The 22722-nt window shown below is 42.0% G+C and overlaps 1 protein-coding gene across 8 annotated transcripts in view; it reads right to left on the bottom strand.

Moving 5' to 3' along the window:
- Positions 1–22722, bottom strand: part of PTK2 (protein tyrosine kinase 2) — a 377826-nt gene that overhangs the window by 143278 nt on the left and 211826 nt on the right. For all 8 annotated transcript variants that reach the window (XM_045007657.1, XM_045007659.1, XM_045007653.1 and 5 more), the window contains 5 exons: positions 11062–11116; positions 6409–6549; positions 5878–5955; positions 4440–4547; positions 1568–1685 (listed from right to left, as the gene is read on the bottom strand). In XM_045007657.1, coding sequence (XP_044863592.1) covers positions 1568–1685; positions 4440–4547; positions 5878–5955; positions 6409–6549; positions 11062–11116 — 500 coding nt within the window. The remainder of the gene's footprint in view (positions 1–1567; positions 1686–4439; positions 4548–5877; positions 5956–6408; positions 6550–11061; positions 11117–22722) is intronic.

Here is a 22722-nt window from a genome sequence, read left to right as displayed (position 1 = left end):
GTCTGGAAAGGAAACTTTTGGGGCTGGGAAGTGGCAAGAAATCTGAACTTGTGGTGTTCGGGGGGGGGGGGGGGAAGAATTGTGAACCCTCCTTGGGAAGAAGGCTGGAGGGCGGAAGAATCAGTTAGGGATGGCAAAAATTGGACCTTGATATGGATGGTGGGTGTGGAATTTATACTTTTGGGAAGAGAGGGGTTGGGAAGCTTTTCTGTGATTGGAAGAGAAGGAAGTAGAACTTGAGGGATTCAAAAGCAAGCATCTGTTTGTCTTGAGGTGAAGGCCAATTGCACAAGAAGTCAGAATATACAAAGCAGAAGCATTCACCTTTAAGAATAAAGTTATCAATGCACATGAAGAATAAGTTATATTTAATCTGCATAATGGCAATAAGTAATTGCTTGATAGTCACATCTCTCAAGATAGAACAATTACATGCTGTTCCTTTAGGGAGTAGAAGGGAAGAGTGCATAGAGTTTTCATAATCATGCACAAGTAGGATACTTCTACACAGACCACTGAAGGACCTGGATTGTCTCAACAACCCTACATCATTTGAAGAGCAATAGACAGAAAAAAAGCTACAAAAAAGAAGTGAAAGGGGACTCAGTCTGCAGGTTCTAAAACCACATCTTAGTAACAAAACTCAGAAAAGTATGTGGTTTCTTAAAACGTAATTTTCATCCTGACAGAATCCAAGCTGATCTGACAGATAACAAGTGTTTTAGCATCTCTGTGCGTCAGTGTATGATGTACCTCATATTTGTAAATCTGCCTTATATATTTACTCAGATAAAAGTAAATAAATTGAGCAAAAGTCTCCTTTATTTAATCCTTAAGAGATTTTCCCAGGATATGTGATAATAAATTCACATTTTCTTAAACAACATCAAGTTTCTGTCAAGGAGAAATGACTAAAATTTTAACTTGACAGCATGCTGAGATAGCCATATGCTTCCCCTGAATGCAGCTGTGACTGATTACAGTCCCCCCGCCCCCAACCCCATTTTGTATTGAAACAACTGATTCAATTTGGTATCAAAATACTACAGAACACTTGCTCTGCTTTAACTATATTTTGTGACAAAGGCTCCCAGTACACCAAGGCTAATAAATGAATATGGAGCAGTTTACAAGTATCTGGGAGGAAGAGAATTTTTATTTTCACCATATCATGAGTCAGAAACCCATTCTAATTAGCCCAGGTCGATTTTCATTTGGATGTTAAATAAAGAATTGGATTTCAAGAAATAGTTCCTCATTAGATGTGCCTTTAATTACAATTTATTTTCTATCATTTGCACCTACCTTTATAATAGTGTAAAGCAATGACTGGTGAAAACCTATCTAAATTATCCATCATTAAGTGACCTTTTAGATGAAGATATCTACTAACAGTTTTTTTAACAATAACAATCTGCCATATTTCCTGATAAAAAGAGAGCAGCCCCCGCTCCCTTTTGAGTAAGACTTTGTTGCTACCTTGCATCTACTGTTTAATTTTCAAGTAGTATATCATGAATTGGACAATCACAAAGTAAATTCTTTCCTGAATGAAATAACATCTTACCTTTCTGAGGCCTGATAATAAAAGACTGCGTGGCTCCGTTCACCAGTCTGCAATATCCATCTATCAGGTCAGCCATATTCTCTGCAATGGTTAAGGATGGTGCTGTCACTGTCAGAGGCTAAGAAAAAAAAACAAACAAAAAAAACAAGGCACCAACAAGAGAGGCATTATTTGGGTCGCAAGCGTTGAGCAGAACAGCTGTGCCATTGCATCAGAGATTTGTACATACTTGAAAACATTAAACAAAGATGTGGGCAAGAGTAAAACTATATACATCAGATTATTAGCAGCGATTATTTGTATTCTGGTAGCACCAATAATATACTAAGTGCCATCCGCATCCGTAGGAGGACATAGTAATACAACATATATTAAAATATTTCTGCAGAGGAATATCAGTCCTAATTAGTACCCCCTAAAGAATAGGGTCTGAAGGTGCAGCAAATTAAAACTTTTTTCCTAAATGAAAAATTAACTTGGTCTTATTTAAGTGGTTTCTCAGGCTAGCCTCTAGTGGCCAATTGTCCACATAAAAAAAAAATCAACATTGAAGTCACAATCTTGACATAATTTTCTTCTGTTGTGGAAGCTGTTTATTCCTCAGAACACTTAAAGGTGATGATATCTCCACCATGCTTTCCTTTTCTACACTCCTACAGCCACACATTCCTTGCCCTAAAAGTAAGTCTTCTCCAACTTTAAAAAGTCCAAGCTTAAACACTGTTTTGGTATTAACTATTCATTCCAACGTTTTATTCTTTCTCCTCCATGTGGACATAGACAGCTTGTCCTCTCTTTTTCAAATCCTTAGAGGCTGTTGTCGTCCAGTGGATAGGATACAAGTACAGGAGATGCGATTTCTATTTCCAGCTCTGTCACTAACTCACAGTATGACCTTGGGAAGCCACCTCTTGGTGCTTTAGTTTCCCCATCTATAAAATGGTGACAATACTACTTAATCATCATTTGGAGCTCTATGAATGAAAAGTGTGATGTACACTCCAATTATTATTAATGCTAGAGCAGCAGGACAGTTAGTTTATTTATTTATGCTTCTTTTAGGCTTACATCCTTTAAATCTACACTCTTACAAAAATCAAAATAGACAAACCTGAAAACAGAATCACAGAGAATACAGTGGACTGCAAACACAATGTTAAAATAACTGCCAACCAGAATCATAATAACCTGATCACTCTTTCTATTAACTCACCCTCTCCCCTAAAGACCCAAGGAAAAAAAAAGAGGTTTGCAGAATGCCTGGAAAGTAACAAATGCAGCTGTTGTTATAATTTTTTTGTATTGTGTAAGGCCTAGAGACTCTAACGGAGACTGGGGTCCCACTCTGCAATTAACTGCAAAAACACATTGTAAGGCAGTTCCCTGTCTCAAAGAGCTTACCATCTAAATAGACAAGACAAAGGGAGGAGAAGAAACAGAAGCACAGAAAAGTGAAGTGAATTGCCCAGGCCATACCAATGGTCAATGGTACAGGCAGGAATAGACCCACTAGACCACAGTAACCTCAAGCTCTCACAGATAAAGATCATCTTCTTCATTCATTATTCTGACCACATCTCACACACCCGTCTTTAAATTCTTCCATTAGCCCCCTCTTCTCCATTACACCAAATACAAACTCCTCTCTCTTCCACTGCTTTGCTTTACTTTACTCCAGACTATTTATCTGACCTAGTCTCCTTATCACACTGCCTGCCTGTTCACCCCCCTACTCTCCATCAATTCTGCCAGGCTCTACGCTGTTTGTATGTTTCTTCCACAGAGGTCTCTGTGACTTTTTCCATGTTGCCCCCATGCGTGGAATGCCCTCCTTGACCAAGTTCACCAAGCTACTTCTATCCCCCTCTTTCAAATCCTCCCTTGATACAAAAAAAAGGTCCACCAAAACATGTAGTCTTATTTCACATATTTACTTACACTGTACATATTTTTAATACAAAAAATCCCTAATCATATTTCCCCCATGTTGTGAGCACATCTTTCTTGTGAAACCACAGAATTTTATTACTGTGTCCACTGTCTCTCTTCCTTCAGTCCAACTGCACAGGGCCATATCATTTAGATTGTAAGCACCTTGGTGCAGGGAACCTGTCCTATTTATTTGTGCCAGCTCTTGCTAATCACTCATATATAGGCTGAATAAGTTCAGCATAACATGCCTATAGAACTAATATGAAACCAAGCTCATTTTCCCCTGGGACAAACCAAGTACTGAAATCCAGAAGTGAAAAGCCAGAGGAACAAACCCCAGGCACTTTATTTTCTCTGAGTTAATCTATCTATCTATCTATATATATACACACACATTTAAAATTCAAAGTAACAAACCTATAACCTTCAATGCAGTATTATTACAAATTCTTGTAATGTATTTGGTACTCTGAACAAACAATTTTTAGGACTATTCCCCCCTCTATAGAATATGAACTACTCTTCTCTGAGCTTTGGTTAATGTTGACATGGTGTAAAATGCTCTTTGCCCTAATTTAAATGTTCCAATTTATAATATTAACAGGTAAATAAAAATGTCAGAGATTCAGCTTAATGATAATTTAAGGAAAAAAATGAAGTAAAACAGGCAGCCACTTAAAGATTTGGAGTAAACAAATTTATTCTGTTTTATTATCATTAAATTGTAAAAGAGAGGCTTAAAAAGCATTACTACACACAGAATAATTTCCTCAAGCTCCATTTTTGGTATTAGTGTATATATAGATATATATATATACACACACACACCTATGTAACTGTTGGAAATAATTTCAATGTAATTTTCTTATAGGGTAGAGAAACAAATTATGCATAAATTTTATCAATAACTTTAAGGTTACCACAGCTGTCAATATCTTACCTCAGGTGCTCCTGCTATTTTGAGCTGTAACATCCCTTTTCTGTCCTTGTCTTCACTGTTTGAATACTGAATAGTCTGCACCTGATTGAAATCTGCCAAGTGGGTAGGCTGCAGAAAAGCATATATAAAAAATGAGACATTCATAAGAATTGCATAATACCTTGACTCTCCTCTTCATTCCCAATATCTCACGTATGTATAGCATTAAAAGCTCTACATTACATTGAGCAAGCTTGAATTCATATCTACCTGATACCAATTCCAGTCTCATCATGTCATAACCTTCAACATTCCCTCCTTCAATTTCTATGGACTTTACACCCCATCATGGTAATCATGTTTCTAAGTGAGGAGGGGTGGACTGAAACCAGTCAATACCATTCCTTATTTGCCTGAAGGGGTCACTGTTAAATTAGGATAGTTACACACTGGTAACTGAATTCAGATCTTTTGGCATGTCAGTGCAAAACACACCACAATCAGTAGGTCAATCAGGCTGTGTCCACATACACAGCATACTCAAAGGAAAACATTCTTTGGAATGCTCTAAGCGGAATGTTCTCAACTGAACACACCACTGATTTCCAAACCTTTCTGTAATCTCTGAATTAAATTCAGTGAAAGGTAATACTATACGCTTAACACAAAGCACAACAGTAAAAGCTGCCAGATGTATGGTTGTTATTCCTGTGTGTTTTCTCGAGCCAGGAGGGCATGGGTGTCTGGGTGCTACAACTTAGGGGGGAGGGATAGCTCAGTGGTTTGAGCATTGGCCTGCTAAACCCAGGGTTGTGAGTTCAATCCTTGAGGGGGCCACTTAGGGATCTGGGGCAAAAATTGGTCCTGCTAGAGAAGAAAGGGAGCTGGACTCAATGACCTTTCAAGGTCCCTTCCAGTTCTAGGAGATAGGTATAGCTCCTACTATACTATACTAAATGAATTTACTTCAGACAAAAGTAAAATGATGCAGTACTAAATATCAAAACAGATATGCTACATTTTCTGGTATCTAGATACTACAGAAATGGTTGCACTACAACAGCTTTAAAATGACAGATAAAAGCACTGAAGGATTTATTTAGCCAAGTAAATATTCTGCTTAAAAAAAGGGTTACAGATGTGAAATACCTAAATGACTAATTTTTTTTAAGATGTCACCAATATTTTAGATACTTAAATGTGTGCCTCAATGGGTATCAAAAGCCAGCAAATCCAGAGTTAAGGTCAATAGTGGCTCTTTATTTCACACCATTGTGCTTTCTCCCCATCCCACAGCACGAGTTAATGCTCGAGTAACAGCTTTTACTTTGAATTTCCTGCCTTTTCTTAGTTTGGCTCAAAGATTAGACTTTTCATTCATCTTTGTCTAAAGTCCCATTCACAATAAGCTGTGCCTCACTCCATAGCCTTTGAGACAGGAAAACAGAAGCAGACTTACATTAGAGCCCTTGTCTGTAAGGTAACTGATTCCTTCTTCTGGGCCAATTGCCAGCTCCACTGAAATAATCCAGCTTGACTTTTTATGTAGAAGGAGGTGGAGATGGTGACATTTAAAGGGAAAGAGAACAAAATTGAGGACAAAGGCTCTCCAACATCATTCATTACACTCTTCAGTGAACAATCTTACAAACTTCTAAACTCTTTAAAACAAATCAAACAGATTAATATATAACTATTCCTTTCCCTGGCTTTCGGAAGTTAAGCACCAATGTATATTAAATACAATAAATTTTTGCATCTACTGACATCTAACTATCACACTTATTCCAAACTCTCATGCTTCTGAGATACTCATTTAAAGAGATGGGTATGTAATCAATATCTTTTGTGGTTAATGAAACTTAAAAAGAGAACACTTTTAATCAAAATGTGTACTATGGACAGGAAATTAATTGCAGGTCTAAACAATGTCAATTATACCCATTATTCCATAATGTGTTCTGCAGATTACTGAGCTCCCTATACTTACACCAAGAGCACATTTGAAGCATTCTTTGTCAAATCTGTATACTGGAGACAGGATCTCAAAGAATTTCAGAATACTTTCTTCTCTGTTGAGGATGGCAAACTGTCGAAATGTTTGTTGAATCAGTTTTCTTAGTGTTTTGGCCTGTGTAATGAAATATGTAAAGATCACTTAGTGTCTGTGCATCTAAAGCTGTGCCAGTGATGGTGAATATTAAACACATCTATTATTCAATATCAGTTACTCAAATTACCAATGAAACATAAAAGATGTGATTCTTAATCAGAAAAGGATGCAGCCAAACATTAATAATGTACTGTTCTGTCTTCCAATTTTACTGCGCACAACAATATCCCTCCATATTTACTGATAGATGCTTTCTGTGTAAAATAAAGTTAACAATTTGAATTAAAAACATAAGAATGGCCATTACTGAGTCACATCAATTGTGCGTCTAGCCCAGTATTCTGTTTTCCAACAGTGGCAGATGCTTCAGAGGGAATGAACAGAACAGGGCAATTACTGAGTGATTCATCCTGTCATCCAGTCCCAGTATCTGGCAGTCACAGGTTTAGGGACACCCAGAGCATGGGGTTGCATCCATGACCATCTTAGTTAATAGCCACTGATGGACCTCCCCCTCCATGAACTTATCTAATTCTCGTTTGAATGCAGTTATACTTTTGGCCTTCACAACATCCCGTGGCAATGAGTTCCACAGGTTAATTGTGCATTGTGTCAAGAAGTACTTTCCTGTGTTTGCTTTAAACCTGGGTTGGCCTCTGGTTCTTGTGTTATGCAATGGGGTAAATACAGTTCCTTATTCACTTTCTCCACACCATTCATGATTTTATAGACCTCTTATCATATCCCCCCCTCAGTCATCTCTTTTCTAAACAAAACCGTACAAGACAATATGATTATTATCCTCTGCATGAACTAATTTTTCTAAGCTCCTTGTTTACCCTTACTTTCTGAACCTCTTACCAGTGTAAAAAATGTCATCAGCAACCTATGCTTTCAATAAATTATGAAAAATTCTACTAAAACACTTTGTCTTCTAATTTGTACATGCTCATTTATTTGTGCTTATACTCTAGGCTAGGCACCTAACTGATTACTGGTGCACACAATTTGCATATAGCACTTTTGTAGTTTACACATATCAGAAACACATGGTCAGTTTTTAAAATTTGTCCCAAAACCTTTTGCAACCTCCTACTGATAAGTAAATATATATTTTTCAAAATAAAGTCCTCTTCACAGATCCTCTTTTATTCAGACACAAAGTTAAAGCTATATTTTCAGCAATCTGTTGATTGCATTCTGCCTGTGAGTCAAACAAACATCACAACATCCATGTCTATTTGTGCTCTATTTCTATTTCTTGTGAGAAGAGTTTTCAGTTCAACCATGTAATTCGAGCGGATATATCCTGAACTAATGCTCTTTCTTATACTTTCTCTATTAGGCCGCAGGATGAAGATACCACAACCACTTTTCTTGAAGGATTTATCTGACGAACCGTCAGTGTACACACGAATCTGTTTGCTTTGTAACAGATACTGTTGGATAGTCTATTCGGTCCAGTACTAAAAAGGCCCTGAGTACAATTATTTTAATGGCAAAGTTTGACTAATTTGTACACAGAGAATTCTGTCCTCTTCGTATAAGTGCTGATTGGGCATGTGAGTAATCCCATTAAAATCAACAGGACTACTTGCATGAGTAAAATTAAACATGTCCTTGTATGGTGATTCATTGGTTCAAGGCCATATATCCTTCAACTTCTGGGTTCTTAAAGTATGAGAAGATGTACAATTTTTGACAATAAATTAATTTTACACCATTTTATTAAAAGTCTCCAATGCTAAAAATGAACAATGCAGAAGCAGCAAAGGTCATCCTTCTGCCCAAACAGGTAACGTCGCTTCGAGTAGACACAGGAACCTGATTATGTATTCTTGAGACTTGAAATGTGTGTTTTGGTGAATAAGTGTTCAGGACTTGTGAAGGCGTCACTTTTTTATCATTAACTGTAGATACGTACGTTCATAAAAAAGTACTCATATATATGAACTAAATAAATATACCTATACTTATATATAAAGATACACACATTTGCACAAAATATTAAGCATAGTATCAATATCTGGCAGCATAGAGAGTAAATTCCTGGACTTTTAGCCTCCATGTGTCACGATAAAGAGCAACAAACTCAGAGGCAATATCCCCAATATGCTCAACCAATCCCTTAATCAGCAACCCCTTAGCAGTGGACCCACCCTCTGACAAAAGGTGGATCAAATAAAGGGACCTTATGCCATGATCTGACCAGGGGAACAATTCCAATACCAAGGACCCCCTAAAGAAAATGCTCTGTCCTCAGAATTTATCTGGACACTGTTAGTACTAGTTTGTCCCCACCTGCTGGGAGGATACACCAGCATGATGGTATCTTCATGCTCTTTTCCTCTCTCCAAATTTCCCCTTCTGCTTCAGAAGTTATATTCTAAGCAACATCACAACAGAGAGATTACTTTGGGAGCAGTCTGTAGCACTACTACATTGGATAAGGAAGACAGAAGTGTAACCCTATTAGCTAAATATTAAATCTCTAAGGTCATGCAAATCACCTCTGTGATGAGCTCAAACTTCATCAGTTCACGTATCTGCTATTTAACTACATAGCAGTACATAGGGTGGCCGTTTTTAAAGGGAAAGTCCCGTATTTAAGCCCTCCTGCAGGTGTCCCCACTTTTTCTTAAAAACAGGCAAATTGCCCCATATTTTCTGTCTCCCCACTATCGTACTGGCAGGTCCTGCTGCTAGTTGGATCCCTGCTCGCCAGCCACCCGCCCTCCCATCAGCAGTAAGGGGGGAGGGGGTGTCCAGTGGCCAACGATGGGGGTGGGTGTGCAAGGCTGGTGTGGTAGCGGGGTGAAGATGCAGCGCATGGGGAAAGCCACTCCTTCTGCTGGCCCGCCAGCGCAGCCCCTGGCCAGCACTGTCTGCGCACTGCAGCAGCCAATGAGTGCAGGCAGGTGCCAGATGGTTACATGTTGCCTCTCCTGCCACCAATCAGCCCTTTATGTTCTCCCCCTCTCGCTGTCCTCTCCCTGCTTTGTCCCTTTGCCCCCCGACCCACTACTCCTCCATATCCCCCCCCCAAGTGGAGTGCGTCCCACTCCCAGAGCTGTGTGGAGAACCAGTCCCTAGTTAGAGCACTCAATTCACCAACAGCCTGGCTGGCAGGCTCCTTCCTTCCCCCACTGCTCTGGCTAGGCTGGAGCCCTGGGAAAGCCCAAGACTCTCCACCCCATAGCGCTTGCCAGGAGGAGCTGAGCCCTGCATGTGCCAAACCCTGCACAGTGCTGGCATGGAGAAGCCTCTCTGCCCATCAGCTAAGCCCTGGACTGGCAGGGGGAAGCACTTTCCAGCCTGTTCATGCCCTGAACCTGCAGGCTCCACAGCAGCCCCTTGGGCAGGGGCTTAGCTCTTTCTTCACTCACCCATCCCCACCCTGGGTCCTGCTGCCAGGGAGCGTGGGGCTGCTCCATCCCCTAGGTACCCTCCCCTGCAGAGCCAACCCTCTGGCCGGGTTCACTGTAGCCCCTGCAGTCAGGTTCCCTGGGCCTTGGTGCACAATGCATCCTTAGGGCTCAACTCCTTCCTGCCCATACTGTAGCTGGAGGCAGCTGGGTTATGTCAGTGGCCTGCAGCAGCCTGGAGGAGTTAGCTGCCTTTCGGCACTGTGTAGCCAGGAAGGGACAAGTCGGGGGTGGGGGAGAGAAGAGATGAGCTCTGCAAAGACACGGGCCAGGTCATCTCTTCCCCACCTCTTCCTCCCCTGTGGCTGGAAGCAGCTCCCGTCCCTTCCCTCCTGCACATTGCCAAAATGATGCTGCTGGCCACATTCTGGCAGAAATCTGAAGAGAGGGGCCATGTGACCCTGTGTGCCTCCCCACGTGTTGCCTCGGGAAGATGTGCTGCCAGGTACCAGGGGAGACAGGTCCATCCTGGGGGCCCAGCCAAGCATGGAGGGCGGAGAGCACCGGGAAGGGAGGGACGTGTCGGCTGGTCATCCTCCTCTCCCCCACCCCGCCCTGTGAGAGAGGTGTATGAGAGTGAGTGCGTGTGTTTGTGTGTGTGTGTGTGTGTGAGAGAGAGACCTCCCCCAGTGTGTGTGTGGGCGGTAGTGGTGTGTTTGTCACCCTCCCCCTGTGAACCCTAAAGCCTTAAAAATAACAAGATAAATAAAAAAAATCCAACTAGAAGTATTTCTTTTTAACAGGGGCTCGGTAAACTTGATGTTAATTTGAATGATTATATACGACACTGTTCTGATTGATTGTCGTTGAACTCACTTAAATATGAGTAATTTTACCAGGTGTCCCATATTCAGCGTAGGGAAATATGGTCATCCTAGCATTACATGCTACCAATGTGTGAGAACACCAGTGATTAATATTTTTCTCATCAAGAGAAAAATGTTTCCATAGCAGCCCAGTTACTACTACAAAAGCAAATCATCACCCACTTTTCAGGTCTCAGAAGCAGACGAATGGAATCCAAAGCCATTTTCATTTTCTCCAGTATTTGAAAAATATGCTATTCGTGGATTTGAGGCACATGATCAAGGGGAAGTATAATTACCTTTACAGAATCCAGCAAACTCTTCGGAAAAAATCTCTTTAAGCCAACATCTTTCCTGAAATAAACAAACACACATACACTGTTGATAAGAAATCTCGTGAGATACCATGGTGATGGGGTCTTTAGAAATGCATATAAATATACTAGAGAGACAAGGTGGTTGAGTTAATATCTTTTATTGGACCAATTTCTTATGGTGAGAGAGACAAGCATTCAAGCTTACACAACTCTTTTTCAGTTCACATCATCATACGGCTACAACAACACTGCATGCAAATATAATCCTCAGTAAAGTTCAATATTAGAATGCAAATTCAGGGTCATTAAAATGTTAACTTTAGCCACTCCATAGCAATTGCTGTACTGTAGTATCTTCTATTATTAAATATAGAAAGATACCATCTTTAGAATAGGTAACTGAGATGGAGAGTGCATTGCGTTTAATGGTGTCCGCATGCAATCACAGAGAAGTGCTGCGAATGAATTGCCTACAGTACATATTTTATTGTTTCAAGAAACACTAAAAAACACAGTCACTACACAGTATACTGAGAAAGGACTAGCATGAAAACTGGAACACCCAATCATACTTACGCACCTGCAACTGTTTTGTGAGAAAGGCGGTCCTCTGACTTGTAGAATTTACCATAAATGAGGGGTTACAAGGACCACTCTGGCTGCTGCCAGACTGGATTTCTCCTTCTTATGGGCATCCAAATATATTTGTATTGCTGTGTTATTTCTAGCAGCATTATAATTAAGGTCTGTGCATGGATTTCTACTCTATTTTTTTTCCTTAAACTTAAACCTTTAGGATTAAAATATCTTCTTGGCTGAAACAAGATGTACCCAGTGTAAGCCTGACATGTTATCTATATCCCCAAAAACTTTTTTGACTTTGATTTAAGTTTGCAAGACTGCATATGCCACCAACACAAATTGTAAAAAAGCAATGAAATATGCACTAAAACATTCAACACTCAACTGACAAGTTGACCTCCTCAACCACTTCCTTCCACTCTATATATCTACATTTCTAAGTGTCAGTGTTGATACACAGATGCAATTGCAAAACTATGTGATATATTTATCATGCACCCATGACCACCTCACCTATCCTCTGCCCTCTAATTATTTTCATATAATTTATTTAATGTCCCAATCCCTTAGGCATCAGACAGCCACTTGTTTTTTTCTTAACTAATCTACATTTCTGAGCAATGTGACCATCCCACACGAATGCTAACAAAATGTTACCATCACACCCCTGCACTCCATATTTCAGACACACATGCACACCCTAGAAGGACAGACAGAAAGGATTAAAAAACCCAAACATAAATGGTGGACTGTGATGGAGAAAGGCCAGATGACTATTGGAAAGTAGTGAGAAACACATATGTTAGCCCCAGACTAAATAAATCCCTGTTACCATAGTAACCAAATGGCAGTTGCTCCTGGTTAATCAAGATACCTGGGGCCAATTAAGATCCTTCTAGAAAGCAGTGGAGACAGCTAGGTTGATTGGGACGCCTGAAAACAATCAAGCGCTGGCTGGAACTAGTTAAAAGCCTCCCAATTAGTCAGTTAGAGGTGCCTCTCAGGAGCTGTAGGAGGAAGCTGTGCTGCTGGAGAAACTGGGCAGGACAAACCCTATCAGGCACAAGGAAGGAGGCCCTGAGGTAAGGGTGAAGTAGATGTTGAGGAAGTGGGGGCTGCTGTGGGGAAGTGGCCCAGGGAATTGTACTCTTCCTGTTTCCAAAAAGTCAGCTACCAATAGCTGCTACTATTAGGGTCCCTGGAATGGAGCCCGGAGTAGAGGGCAGGCCTGGGCTCCCCCCACCCCTTCCCTGATTAATCACAGAGATTGTGAGAGGGAGAGTTGCTTCTTCCCACCTCCCTTGCTGGCTTATGATGAAAATGGCTCAGTAGGCTGTGACCCTTGCTTCTAGAGAGAGAAGGGGTACATGCAGGGTCACAGTGAGCCTCTGAGGCTACTGTAATCCACCTGGTAGTGCGGGACCCACTGAGACAAGGTCAGAGATTTGTCACATGGACCCAATCTGCAAAGTTTGGATCCAGGTTCAGAATATCCCAACCTCTGGGTGTTGATCTGGAATTTTAGTTTGGCTCAATATCTAATTTGGATGACTATATAGTATTCAAAATAGTGCTTAGCCTGGCTTATAAATATACCCTCGACTTTGAATTCTGTTGCTTTTATGGAGTAGTTGGCTGCCCCTATTTTCTCCCTAGCAGCCAACTTCTAGAGCAGGTGAGACTGAAAGGGAAGAGCTTGAGAATTTCCAGAGGTGTGTCAGAGCACGAAGATACCATCATGCTAGTGCATCTGAGCAGCATGTACCAGGTTGTGTCAAACGCCACAATCTATATGAACATTAGCATAAGAAAACAAGGCTCAAAACTGGAAAAAATATCTGTATTGAAAAAGGATTTCTGCCCTAATCTGCTCAAGTGGTAATACAAACTATACTTAAAAAAAAATAAAATAAATAAATTTGAGTTTGTGAACTCTTCATAGAAGGGACCATGTGAACTCTTCAATGAACATTAAGGAAAGCCTTCCATGCTGATATATTCTGAACGGGAGGGGAAGATAGTAATGTGCTTCAAATATCTATCAGGTATGGCCTAACTTACTGACCCTCTGAGCTGCATACGACAATCTTCAGATTTTCGAGAGCAGGGGCGCACCTGCTGGGGTTCGGGGCTTCTGCCCCGCAGGGTCCAGGGGGCTTGGGGCTCCTGCCCCTTGGGGAGCACCTGCCATGGCATGAGACTTCAGCCCTGAGTCCCAGCAGGTGCCCCACCACAGGGCAGAAGCCCCAAGCTCTCCCAAACAGTCTGGTAGATGGAGAATTGTGGGGGCTCTGAGAGCCGTACTTTAACTGTTTGGCCACCCCAATCTATATAATAAGATGCCAGGATTGTCACTGTATGTGTCATCCTGAAGCCTAGAATGTCTGTTGAGTCAGAGTGAAGCAAAGGAAGCAGCTACAAATATAGATGGGAGCTTTTTTCTTTAGAATAGCACCAGGTTCAATCATCACTGAGATTGCTGGTCTGTTACAATCCCATTTTTAAATTCTAAACCATTTTGACTTTACAGATTGTGCGATATATGGCTACAGTAAAGCAGGTATCTATGCCATAACAAGACTCCTAGACCTCTGACATATCAGAGGTAACTCAATCACCACCTTACTCTGCAGCTAATTTGCATGCAAGTTTCATCTGTTGTCTGAGGGAGACTGCACAGATCTCCACCTATGTCAGAAAATTGCTGTTAGTCAACCTGTGAAGTATATACAACCAGCTGCCTTCCGATGGGCTAAGAGGGAAGCAACATACATGGAATTCTAAGTCTTACTTATGGAATAAAAATAAAAAATAATCTTCTGAAGCACCTTCTCTGGGCACTCAGGATGTTATACAATAAATTCATAAAATACATTTAAAAACATTATAAATTAAAAGTAGCAGAATACTCATTCACAGCAGTGAACCCCGGAGTCTGTGCAATGACACTAAGCTGGAAAAGATTATAAAATTTCATAAACATTAAGTCCTTTGATGTATTTTATCTCAAATTCAAATAATGTACAGTTTTATCGTTCTATGTAGAATTAGATAAACCTGACACACCATTACAGTCTAAATAATATGCAAAGGCATTTTGACAAGGAATACTTTAGTTAACATTAAACATTTTAGTGAGCAGAAGAATTCTGCAAAAATTAAGTTCTCTAAATTAATGCAGCGTTGCCACCATCTTAACACTATTATAGCACAAGATTCCCACATTCTGCTACAATAATTTGTTTCTAAACTGAATCACATAACAGCTTTTGATTACAGATCTGAGTTTGCAGCAAACGCCACACAAATCACCACACAGAATTTAATGAATAGCAACTCTTAGTCACATTTGATAATACAGCATATCCTATTTTTAAAATTAGATTGTAAATCCAATGTTCTTAATTTAGTAGAATTTAACATAAAAGTATACAGAGTTACAGCAGTGGTCTGCGACTGCAATATTCAAAACTTTTATAAGCAAGAAATAAGCATTATAAATTGAAATGTACCCATAGCCATAACATAAAATACCACATGCAAACTCCAGACGGCTGCATTTCATGGCTGTGGAATGGACTGACACCTATTCAGGAGAGAGCTCAACCAACAATGCCAGACTAAGACCTCACAGCCTTACTCTCATTGGCAGTTAGGGATAGTTAATAGCTGTTACTGGTTTATATTAGGGCTGTCAAGTGATTAAAAACATTAATTGCGATTAATCGTGCAATTAAAAAACTTAATCACGTCTAATCGTGTGATTAATCACACGGTTAAACAATAATAGAATACCATTTATTTAAATATTTTTGGATGTTTTCTACATTTTTCAAACATTGATTTCAATTACAACACAGAAGGCAAAGTGTACAGTGCTCACTTTATATTTATTTTTATTACAAATATTTATGCTGTAAAAACAAAATAAATAGCATTTTCCAATTCACCTCATAGAGATTGCATTGCAGTACTTGTATTATGGAAGTTGAACTTACAAATGTAGAATAATGTATGAAAAAATAACTGCATTCAAAAATAAACAAATGTACATCTTTAAAGCCTACAAGTCCACCCAGTCCTACTTTTTGTTCAGCCAGTCACTCAGACAAACAAGTTTGTTTACATTTGCAGGAGATAATGCTGCCTGCTTCTTGTTTACAATGTCACCTGAAAGTGAGAACAAGCGTTTGCATGGCACTGTTGTAGCCAGTGTTGTAAGATCATTCCATGCCAGATGCACTAAAGATTCGTATGTCCCTTCATGCTTCAACCACCATTCCAGAGGACATGCGTCCATGGTGATGATAGGTTCTGCTCGATAACGATCCAAAGCAGAGTGGACCGACGCATGTTCACTTTCATCATCTGAAGCAGATGCCACCAGCAGAAGGCTGATTTTCTTTTTTGGTGGTTTGGGTTCTGTAGATTCCGCATCAGAGTGTTGTTCTTTTAAGCCTTCTAAAAGTACGCTGCACACCTCATCCCTCTCAGATTTGGAAGGCACTTCAGATTCTTAAACCTTGGGTGGAGTGTTGTAAAACGAACAACATGTGCTGGGTCATCATCCGAGACTGCTATAATATGGCATACTATAATATAATACATGGCAGAATTTGGGTAAAAAAGAGCAGAAGACATACTATTCTCCCCGAAGGAGTTCAGTCAAAATTTAATTAACGCATTATTTTTTAACTAGCATCGTCAGCGTGGAAGCATGTCCTCTGGAATGGTGGCCGAAGCATGAAGGGACATACGAATGTTTAGCATATCTGGCACATACCAATACCTTGCAATGCTGGCTACAAAAGTGCCGCTGCAACATCTGTTCTCACTTTCAGGTGACACTGTAAATAAGAAGCCGGAAGCATTATCTCCAGTAAATGTAAACAAACTTGTTTGTCTTAGCGATTGGCTGAAGTAGAAGTAGGACTGAGTGGACATGTAGGCTCTAAAGTTTACATTGTTTTGTTTTGAGTGCAGTTATGCAACAAAAAAAATTCTACATTTGTAAGTTGCACTTTCACAGTAAAGAGATTGCATTACAGTACTTGTACGAGGTGAATTGAAATAAACTATTTCTTTTATTTATCATTTTTACAGTGCAAATATTTGTAATGAAAATAATATAAAGTGAGCGCTGTACACTTTGTATTTTGTGTTGTAATTTAGATCAATATAATTGAAAATGTAGAAAACATCAAAAAATTTAATAAATTTCAAATGGTATTCTACTGTTTAACAGTGTGATTAAAACTGCGATGAATTGTGAATAATTTTTTAATTGCAATTAATTTTTTTGAGTTAATCGCGTGAGTTAACTGTGATTAATCTACACTCCTAGTTATATGGTTATGCCAACAGCTTTATATTTACTATAATTGATGCTCTCCTACCAGTGGGAATTATTGGATATAAACACTGCATATTCTTTTCAGTGTAAATTTCATTAGGATTAACCCATCAAATACCAACTGCAGCGAGCTCTCTAGGCTTGTTACCACAGTGCTTATTAGTTGTAGAAAATGTATCTTTCTTCTATTAGTTTTGTATTTCTATTTTTTTCCCTGAACATTTCAATAAAAAAGTTGATACAAAAAAGAGAACAGTAATATTAGGACAGCATGAAGGGGGATGTGCTTCTTAAAGTCTTTTTTAATGCAGTGGGTGCAGATGCTTCTTTCTATCTCCCAGTTTTGCATCTGTGCAGCTTAATTCCTTCTCCTGGGTGTAGGGATTTACATTTATTAGGACCAAGTCTCCCTTTATTGCAGTCCCTACTGATTTAACTGTTACAGGTCACTCTGAAGTTTGACTCTGTCTGCCTCTTTGGGCTACCTCCCTCCAGCTTTGGTTTGATCTGAAAATCTGGTCAGCAGCAAATTTACATCGAACACACCTGACAATGATAGGCAATAAGCAGCCATATCAGGTGCAGAGGGTGTTTGTTTATGTTCAGTTGGTCAAAAAAGTCTTCATGTACTACCAGGGCTTGCGACTGTGCTATTAACTAGCAAAAAACAACTTTGCTTGAAAAGCGACCTTCACTGCTGTGACGAAAAACAGTTCCATAGTCCACCTGGAAGGGGAGGTCCATGAAGCACAGTTTGAGAATAAAACAATTACTAACCTTTCCGTAACTGTTGTTCTTCAAGATGTGTTTCTCATATCCATTCTACATTAGGTGTGCATGCAGTGCGTGCACAGACACCAGAGAATTTACCCTCAGTGGTAGCCGCTGGGCCAGCTCTAGCATCCTCTGGGGCCGTGCTCTCATGTGCCAGTATACGGGCCCCACTGGCCTCTCACCCTCTCAGTTCCTGCTTGCCAGTTAACGCCAACGAAGAAATAGGAGGGTGGGTTGTGGAATAGACATGAGCAACACACCTTGAAGAACAACAATTACAGAAACAATAGTAACTGTTTTTTCTTCTTTGAGTGCTTGCTCATGTCCATTCCATGTTAGGTGACTCCCAAGCAGTACCTGAGGAGGTGAGCTCAGAGTTCATGGATATGCAAATTGTAACACTGCTCCGCCAAACTTGGCATCATCTCTTGCCTGCTGGGTGATGGCACAGTGGGAGGATAAAGTATGTGCTGATGACCAGGTCGCTGCCTTGCCAATATCCTGAACAGGGACCTGGGACAGGAATAGCGCTAATGAAGCCTGACCTTTTGTTGAACAGGCTGTCAAGATGGCAGGAGGTAGGGTGCCCATTGCTCGTAGTACATATGAATTCAGGAAGTGATCCAGGACAAAATTATCTGGGCTGAAACCAGTAGGGCTTTCATCCTATCTGCTACTGCCACAAAGAGCTGTGTGGATTTATGGAACAGCTTGGTTTTTTCAATGTAGACGGCCAGGGTGCATTTAACATCCAGTGTGTGGAGACACTGCTCCTCTGTTTTCTTGTTCCATTTTGGGAAGAAAATGGGCAGGAAGATTACTATGAAACTGCAAGACCACCTTTGGGAGGAACACTAGTTTGGGGTGGAGTTGAACCTTGTCCTTAAAGAATACCATATACAGGGGTTCTGATGTCAAGGCCCTGATTTCTGAGACCCTCCTGGCTGAGGTAATCGCTACCAGGAAGGCGAGCATCCAGGAGAGATACGACATAGGGCATGATGCCAGCGGCTCAAAAGGAGAACCCGTGAGTCTCGACAGGACTAGGTTTAGGTCCCACGGAGGGCCAGGTTCACAAATTTGAGAGTAAAGCCTCTCTAGACCCTGAAGGAAGCAAATGGACATGTGAGAAGACTGACCTACCATCCACCAGAGGATGGAAGGCTGAAATTGCTGCTAGATGCACCTTGATCAATGAAGTGGCTAGGCCCTGTTTCAGATGAAGCAGGTATTCCAGCACGGACTGGAGACGTGACTGAGTTGGTGAGAAGCCTCATTGGGAAGACCACACCAAGAAATGCTTCCACTTGGCTAGGTAAGTCGCTCTACTAAATGTGTTTTTATTACCTAGCAAGACATGGCGGACTTGTTCTGAACAGGCCAGCTCCACTGGATTAAACCATGGAGCTTCTATATGGTCAGCTGGAGGGCCTTGAGGTTTGGGTGAAGCAAACGGCCCTCATCTTGCGAGATCATGTCCGGGAGAGGTAGGAGCGGCAGTGGAATTGCTACTGATAGATCCAGTAGCGTGCCAAACCAGTATTGGTGTGGCAGGGGCTATACGGATCACCTTTGCTTTGTCTCACTGAACTTTCAGAAGGACCTTGTGTACCAGAGAAATGGGGGGAAACAAATAGACCAGGAGCTTTGTCCATGGGAGTTGGAAGACATCTGAGAGAGAGCCTGGGCTGTTCCCGCACAGTGAGCAGAACTGCTGACATTTCCTGTTCTGCTTGGCTGCAAACAAGTCTACATGGGGAAATCTCAACCTATGAGGGATGGATCTGGTTACCACTAGGTGAAGGAACCACCACTAGCGGTAAGAAGAGAAAGACCTGTCAGTGTCCCAGGCTCCCGGAAGGGGGGAAGCTTTGAGGTGAATGGAGTGTTTCCACCAGAAGTCCCACCTGTGCATGGCCTCTTGACACAGGGTCGATGAGCGCGCTCCTCCCTGTCTGTAAATGGAAACCATGGCTACCATGTTGTCCATGTGCACTCATACAACTTTGCCTGTGATCTGAGGGGTGAGAGAGGGATCACATGCCTCAATCAAGGGAGGTGAGGACCAGGATAAGAACAGTGAGCACTGAGTCTAAGTGGTGATAGGGTGGTGAGCATACCAAGGCCAGCCAAGCTTGAAGGGATCTGAGGTGCGGTCTTGCATGCTGAACCACGGAAGTGCACATGGCCATGTGACCTAAAAGTCTGAGGGAAAAATGGATGGTTGTGATGGGGTGAGCCTGGACCTTGGATATTACAGCCAACATTGTCTGGAAGCAAGCCTCTGAGAGGAAGGCTCTGGCCCCAGTAGAATTGAGCACTGCACTGATAGAGTCTGTCCTCTGGATGGAGATGAGAATTGATTTTTGCTCATTTATCAATAGGCCCAGGGCATGGAAGGTAGTTTGGACCAGACTGATGCTGGCTTTGATCTGGCCTTGGACTAGTCCTTAATCAGCCAATAGTCGAGATAAAGACTGCCTTGCCTTCTTAGGAAAGTCGCCACCACCGCCATCCATTTTCTGAAAACCCAGGGGGTTGCCAACAGGCCAAAAGGGGAGGACAGTGAATTAGTAGTGGGTCTGGTTTACGACAAATCTGAGGAACGTTCTGTGGCCCCAGAAGATGGAGATGTGGAAATAGGCATCTTTTAAGTCAAGGACAGCGTGCCAGTCCCCTGTATCCAGGGAGGGAATAATAGAAGCCAGGGAGAGCATGTGGAACGTCAGCTTCTTGAGATAACTGCTGAGGTGACACAGGTCTAGGATGAGTTGAAGACTCCGTTTGGCCTTTGGGATTAGGAAATAGCAGGAGTAAAATCCTTTCCCCCTCAAGTTCCAAGGCAACTCCTCTACAGCCCCTACCATCAGGAGAGTTTGCATTTCCTGGACTAGAAATTGCTTGTAAGAAAGGATCCCTGAAGAGGAACGGGGATGGGGGTGGGTGGGAGGGAGAGGTGGAAGAAAACTGAAGTACCATACTTAGCACCAACAGTCCGAGTTGATGAGGGATAATGCCAGGCTGAAGTAGGAGAGTTGGACTGAAAACAAGGGGGGCGCAGGATCTGGTGGATATAATGCCCTCGGGAACCCCTTTAAAAGTTCTGCTTTCGGCCTCCCGGATATTTGTGCATGCCTAGCAGCAAGGCTGAAGTGGAAAGGGGCAGTTGCCTGTGCTTATAATCTCATCTCTGTTTTTTAAACAGGTCTTGGCGAGGTGGTGGAGCAGAGAGTCAGAGAGGTCTGAAATGCTTCCTCGAAGGTGCCAGGGAGTAGAGACCCAGGGATCTGAGGGTAGCCCTGGAATCTTTCAGGCCATGCAGTTTTGTATCCATGTGTTCTGAGAAGAGGGAGGTTCCCTGAAACAGAAGATCCTGAATGGACTGCTGAACCTCTGGTGGCAGCCAGTAGCACCTTCCCATGACCACAGCTGATGCCATTGTTCTGGCCGCAGTGTCAGTTGTGTCTAGGGCCACCTGGCTATGGTCTTTTCTTCCTCCATTAGAACAGTGAACTCCTGGGGCACTGAGTCTTTAAACTTTGCCATGGAGTCCTAAACATTATAGTCATATCTCCCAAAGGACTTTAAGATTCAAAATCACCCTTTTCAATAGCTCCTGGTGAGCTCTAAAGTCGTCCTGTGGCGCCAAGCTGCTCGATCCTGACACAGCTTTGTCTGAGGTGGTGGTGGCAGCCTGCACTGGCAGGGGGCCTTCCTCCTCTACATCTGCACTGACCATATCACACAGGCCTAAGTCCTGCGTGTCGGTTCTGGGCTCGGTACCAGAGTCCAAGTCGGGTGCCGGATGGCGTGGTGGGGCTCTTCTCTCAGACACCACTGAGTACAAACAGCGGGAAGGCAGTCCTGGTACTAGGGGGAAATCTCACGGATTCCAAAATGGCCATTGGACCGGCACAGGCCACTGTCCTCTGGGCCAGGTGCCCGGGGGGGGGGGGGGAACCCGCACTGGCATCTGGTGGGATGTATACTGTGTACTTGTAACAGCCCCTGGACTGGGTGCAGGACTCCACCTCTGACTACGTGTGAGCTTGGAGAGTCCATGGGGGGCCAGTGCCCCTCCCTTCTGCTGGCTGGGGCTGAGGTCCAGTGATCAGTGCCAGAGTGGGGAAGTCTTCGCCAACATCAGCAGGGCCAGATGCCCTCCACTCGGTACTGGAGGACCTGGTGCCAGACAGGAACTCAGGGCTACCTGCTCCCTTCTGCTCAATGAACTCCCCAGTGCTGGAAGTTGTCCTGCTGGAATCAGGGGTACTGGGAGGATTATCAGGTCCCTAGCCCCTGCAAAGGCCTCCAGGGTGGATGGCACCATGATCTTGCTGGCAACAAGATGTCCCTCTGCTAGTTTTCAATCAAGGTTACTAACCTAAATACCAATGCTTATCCTTTCAAGTTTGTCCAGTAACTGACTTTGGAACCTCTTATTGATGGTCATGCTGAAATCTAAGAAAACTGCATCCACTGCCTTTCCTTAGGTCTTTCTTGCTCACTTTCTCACAAATCTATCAAATTTGCCTTTCACTCTTTCGACCAAACCCCCCAATAACTCATTTGTAGTCATTAATCTCACCATTTATCTTCCTTTTAAGAAAGTGACAATGTATCAGCCTTCCTCCAGGTCACCAGTACATTCACTTCCTTTATATTAATAACATTCTATAATCTTTTCTTTCTCTTAATATTTCTTACTGCATCTCTCTATTCCTTCCTTTTTGTATGTATCCTAAATGGGATAAATTTCTACTGATGATCACTGACTTTGAACTAATCCATACTGATGATCACTGACTTTGAACTAATCCAACTGCCTCTTTGCTCTGCCCTGTACTTTTCTTCACTTCCAACTTTCCACATGAAATGTTATATTACTAGGGCTATCAATTAATTGCAGTTAACTCACACGATTAACTCAAAAC

The sequence above is a fragment of the Mauremys mutica genome, chromosome 2, assembly GCF_020497125.1.
Source record: "Mauremys mutica isolate MM-2020 ecotype Southern chromosome 2, ASM2049712v1, whole genome shotgun sequence".
Taxonomy (NCBI): domain Eukaryota; kingdom Metazoa; phylum Chordata; order Testudines; family Geoemydidae; genus Mauremys; species Mauremys mutica.
Note: the sequence above shows the minus strand (reverse complement) of the source record. Positions and strands in the feature narration are given on the sequence as shown.